The 5,750-nt window shown below is 43.1% G+C and overlaps 1 protein-coding gene across 1 annotated transcript; it reads left to right on the top strand.

Moving 5' to 3' along the window:
* The first annotated feature begins 904 nt into the window (after window positions 1-904).
* Window positions 905-1,918, top strand: LOC129039978 (olfactory receptor 6V1). The gene is given in 1 exon segment (XM_054493679.2): window positions 905-1,918. A coding segment is annotated over 1 exon segment (966 nt). The 5' UTR covers window positions 905-952.
* The last annotated feature ends 3,832 nt before the right edge of the window (window positions 1,919-5,750 follow it).

Here is a 5,750-nt window from a genome sequence, read left to right on the forward strand (position 1 = left end):
GAAGCAGAGGTCTCTTCTAAAGGAAGCTAATTTCTGGACTCAAAACTCTGACTTCCACTAATTTCATGATCACAGCCGGAGAAATGTGCACAAGTGAGGATCCTCAGAGAGGCAGCTCAGAAAGGTTTGCAGGGACCCTTTAAAAAGGGTCTTGGGGCACAACCTCTGGGTGTGACATAGACGGATTAGCCTACGTTTGGGGGTTTCTGGGTCACATGCACTAATGCTCTCTCTCCCTCTCTCTCTGTTTTCTGTGTTCCTCTCCTTCCTGTATTTCTCTATTTGAATTTTTTCTGTTCTTTCTCTGTTCCTCTGTTGTTTCCTTCTTGTTTTCTCCCTAAATGTCAATGTCTGTTGCCATGTGGTCTTCCTTAATCTTCTCCTCTGTTTTTCTTTCTTCCTTTTTTTTCTTTTTTGAGATGGAGTCTCACTCTGTCACCCAGGCTGGAGTGCAGTGGCATGATTTCGGCTCACTGCAACCTCCACCTCCCAGGTTCAAGCGATTCTCATGCCTCAGTTTTGCAGGTAGCTGAGATTACAGATGCCTGCACCTGGCTTATTTTTGTATTTTTAGTAGAGACAGGGTTTCACCACGTTGGCCAGGCTGGTCTTGAACTCCTGACCTCAAGTGATCCCCCTGCCTCGGCCTCCCAAAGTGCTGGGATTACAGGCATGAACCACCATCCCCAGCCTTCTCTCTTCTTAATAATGGCTTTCTATGTCTTTCACTTCTCTGATACCCTCACTCTGTTTCTCCTTGACTCTCCTATTCCTATTTTGTTATCTTTCTTTATTGCCGTTTCTTTCTGCTTTTCTGTTTATCACTCACTGGCTACTTGCCTTTCTCTCTCTATTCTCTGTCTCTGTCCCTGTTTCTTCTGTTTCAAGATCAATGGTTCTCTGTCTCTATCTCTCTGTTTCTGCCTCTCCATCTGTCTTTTGTTTCTCTTGCATGCAGGGCCCCAGCCTGTGGATCATGGCAAATCTGCGCCAGCCCTCCGAATTTGTCCTCTTGGGCTTCTCCTCCTTTGGTGAGCTGCAGGCCCTTCTGTATGGCCCCTTCCTCATGCTTTTTCTTCTCGCCTTCATGGGAAACACCATCATCATAGTTATGGTCATAGCTGACACCCGCCTGCATACACCCATGTACTTCTTCCTGGGCAATTTTTCCCTGCTGGAGATCTTGGTAACCATGACTGCAGTGCCCAGGATGCTCTCAGACCTGCTGGTCCCCCACAAAGTCATTACCTTCAGTGGCTGCATGGTCCAGTTCTACTTCTACTTTTCCCTGGGTTCCACCTCCTTCCTCATCCTGACAGACATGGCCCTTGATCGCTTTGCGGCCATCTGCCACCCACTGCACTATGGCACTCTGATGAGCCGGGCTATGTGTGTCCGGCTGGCTGGGGCTGCCTGAGCAGCTCCTTTCCTAGCCATGGTACCCACTGTCCTCTCCCGAGCTCATCTTGATTACTGCCACGGCAACGTCATTAACCACTTCTTCTGTGACAATGCACCTCTCCTGCAGTTGTCGTGCTCTGACACTCGCCTGTTGGAATTCTGGGACTTTCTGATGGCCTTGGCCTTTGTCCTCAGCTCCTTCCTGGTGACCCTCATCTCTTATGGCTACATACTGACCACTGTGCTGCGGATCCCCTCTGCCAGCAGCCGCCAGAAGGCTTTCTCCACCTGCGGGTCTCACCTCACACTGGTCTTCATTGGCTACAGTAGTACCATCTTTCTGTATGTCAGGCCTGGCAAAGCTCACTCTGTGCAAGTCAGGAAGGTCGTGGCCTTGGTGACTTCAGTTCTCACCCCCTTCCTCAATCCCTTTATCCTTACCTTCCGCAATCAGACAGTTAAAACAGTGCTACAGGGGCAGATGCAGAGGCTGAAAGGCCTTTGCAAGGCACAGTGATGAGCCCAGGGCCCAGGGGGACCTGGCCTGCCTCCACTGAGCAGTTCTGTGGGGAGGGAGACCTCCAGTGAGTGGGAAGACCACTGTTAAGTTTCTTTAGTTTTTTTCCCTCTGAGCAATAACTACAGTGAGCCCTCAGTGCTGCACTGTCTGGCCCAAAGCTCTTATGGGCCACCATGGAAGTGTTCCCTACATCCCCTAGCAGCTGTAAGAACTCTGAGAGTAGCCCAGAGCTTTCAGTAAAGGGAAGTGCATGTGCTTTGCATTTAAGGAAGAGTAGCCAAGAAGTGCTCTATGATCAAGAGGTAGTATCCAATCCCAGTATGTGTGCATGGGTGTGCATGTGTGTACATATGTGTGCATGGGTGTGCATGTGTGTACATATGTGTGCATGGGTGTGCATGTGTGTACATATGTATGCATGGGTGTGCATGTGTGTACATATGTGTGCATGGGTGTACATATGTGTGCATGGGTGTACATATGTGTGCATGGGTGTGCATGGGTGTACATATGTGTGCATGGGTGTGCATGGGTGTGCATGTTCAGGGTGTGCTTTTCTATCACAGTATGCACTGCTGCTGGGTGTATGCACCATAAGTGCTTGGGCTACATGGGATCAAGGGAAGAAGCAAAAGTTACCAAAAACAAAATGATTGTTTTTCAATGTGTGTGTGAGTGTTGGGAGGACTGGGTCCTTGTATAATTATTCATCCATTTATTCATTCATTTCTTCAATATTGAGTAGGCTGTGTGTGTCAGGCACTGTAACAGGTAGAGGGTAAAAAGCTAAAAAAGGCATAAATGGTTCTGAACCTGACAAAGCTCTTGGCCTATGGAAGGAAAGAGTGATAAATAGCTGTTTCCAGCACAGTGGGGAAAGTGCAACAGTGGATTCACAGAGGGTATTATGAGCACACAGGAGCAACACTGAGACCAGGAGGGGGCTGAGCGACGGCTTCCTGACAAGATGACACCTGAGTAGCACATTGACTATAAGGTGGACACTGTGAGAGTGCAACTCATCAGGTACCTTTGCATCAGAGAAAGATGAAACAGAGAGAAATTAAAACAAGATAAATCTCCACTCGTGAGGAATTATGTGGTTTCCAGAGAGGAAATATTCAGAGTTTTGGAAAGATAAAATAAACTTTGCTCCTGTATGATTAGAAACATTCATTTGCCTAAAGGCAAGGGATTGTAATAAACCTAGTAAGTTCACTTATTCAGTCATTGTATATCCTATTTTACACACATACATATTATATTGTACATTACATAAAATATGAACATTATATTACATTCACATACGTGTGGGCATAAAATTCTTGAAAATCTATTATGTCCCATGCTGCCTTTGGAGTTAAACATCAGCTCCACTGTCCTCCCTCCTCCAACTATAGCCTGAAATTTTAAAAATCTTCCAGTTACTTTGACCTCAGGATCATGGTGTTCCCTTAGCTTTCGCCCATGCAGAATTTTCTAAAGTAGCCCCAATTTAAGTTGTTTTGACACACTGTTTCTGTAAGTACACTTTAATTTACCAAACTCCATTTCCCAATTTGTGATATATAAACTACAATCAGGAGTTTATTCGTAGCTACACTTACTTGAAAACAATAAAACTACTAATTTATCACAAATGTCGAGCATTTAAAAATCCACTATGTGGAAATGAATGAGGTAGGCTTATTTGGAGCTTGGGAGATGCGGCTTGCTTACCAACCCATTGGTTCTCCTTGTGACCTCCTCTTATCCCAAGCTAACTCCTTCCTCAACGAGGCACCCCTTTCTCTGGCTTTCTGAAAGTGTCTTTCTTTCTTGCTGAGATACCCCTCAGCCAAGTCGGAGGGTCTTTTCACATTCCTAGTTTCAGTTTCTAGACCAAAATTTTGCTTGTTCTTTAATTACATAACAGAGCAATGATTCTGTTGTTTGCAGTTGCTATTGAATGAATTGATGTTTTTTTCCTCTGTTTATTCTCTGCTTGCTACCTAGAAAAGTATTTGTAGAGTAAATGAAAGAAGGATGAGTAAATTAAGAATAATTCTACTAACAATATCTTATTTTTGTATACTTTTCATACTTTACGAACCACTTTTACGTATAGTTTCCATTTGGTTTTACCTTCATAGTAATTCAATTAAATAAAGATTCACTGATCACCCATCATGAGCAAAACACTCCACTCAGCAGTGGCTGTTAAAGATGAAAGAAATGTGGAGTCTGACCTCAAGGGGTTCCATGTACTGAGAGAAATTAAAACGTGTGGTTAATTTCAATAAGGTGTTTTTCTATAAAGTGTATGAGAGCTCGGAAGGAAAATTTCTGATTCTGAAACTGCAGCAAGCGGTGTTCCTGACCCGCTTTAGTGGGTAAGGGAAACATGGCTGACAGGAAGAATGAGTTGGTCAAAGACATTGCAGAACCGACAGCAGGGTCTGGTTCTTCAAACCTTTTTTTCCATCTCCCCAACTTTGGAATTTTCTTCTTCCATCTGAATTAAAAGTTGGGTTAATTCAAAGTTGGAACCTCCAGGATCTGAAGCTGCTCAGTTTTGCCTCCTCTAGACCCTTACTGAGCACGTATCTATCAAGATTCTACAAGTCTGTAGACTTGTAATGGCAACAATTCTAGTAACCACTTCCTCACAGTAATTGCACATTTAGTATCCATCACTTGAAAAAAACACATATTGGCAGAAAGCAAGTATAGATTCAATGTTACTTTTAAAGATTTGTGTTTCAATATCAAAGGCATAGAAGCAACCTAGATGCCCATCAATGGTGGACTGGATAAAGAAAATGTGATACATATACATTATGGAATACTATGCAGCCATAAAAAAGAGTGAAGGCATGTCCTTTGCAGCAACTCAGATGGAGCTGGAAGCCATTTTCCTAAGCAAATTAAGACAGAAATAAAAAACCAAATACCACATCTTCTCTTATAAATGGGAGCTAAACATTGAGTATACATGGACACAAAGAAGGGTATAATAGACACTGGAACCTACTTGAGGATGGAGGGAGGGAGGAGGGTGAGGATTGAAAAACTATCAGGTATTATGCTGATTACTTGGGTGACAAAGTTATCTGTACACCAAACCTCAGCAACATGCAATTTACCCAGGTAACAAACTTGCACATGTACCCCTTGAACCCAGAATAAAAGTTGGAAAGAAGGAAAAAAAGATTTGTATTTTATTTATCACCACTGTTTCCATGAACATTTGAAATAGAGCAAATAATACCTACACATGTCAGATATTTTTATTCTGAATAAATATTTTGATTCTGTTCATATACAATGTTAATTATACAGTGGATTCACAGTCCCTCTGTTATGACATCATTTTCCCTGGGAGGTGAGAACAGTTGATGTGGTTATTTGTCTATGTAAGGTCGTTGGATGTAGATGCACAGACGGCAACAGCCTTTCTGCTTCATAGAAGTGGATGACATTGGAACCTAATTTCAGGGTGGTAGGAGGGCAAGGTTGCTTTCAACACCCAGAACTAATTTAAGTGTGGGCGAAATCATGACAGGATTTCGTGAAACTAAAATGTTTTCCCTAGCCCCAAATATCTTCCCACACACCCTTCATTTGTCTGGCATCCTAGTTTTAAATGGCTAACCCAAGAATCCATTCTCACACACGTAAATCCCAGTGGGAAGCCAAAAAAAATGGATTTATTTTTTCCAGTTGGGAGGATTAGAGAGCAAGAAATTGAAGGTATGAAAGTTTTTGAAGAAGAAAGACAAAGGCATATAATCACTTTTCAAAGGAAAGTCAGGCCTGGATCTTGTGGTGGTTGGTAGCAACGTCAAGA

Source organism: Pongo pygmaeus, chromosome 6 (assembly GCF_028885625.2).
Source record: "Pongo pygmaeus isolate AG05252 chromosome 6, NHGRI_mPonPyg2-v2.0_pri, whole genome shotgun sequence".
Lineage (NCBI taxonomy): Eukaryota > Metazoa > Chordata > Mammalia > Primates > Hominidae > Pongo > Pongo pygmaeus.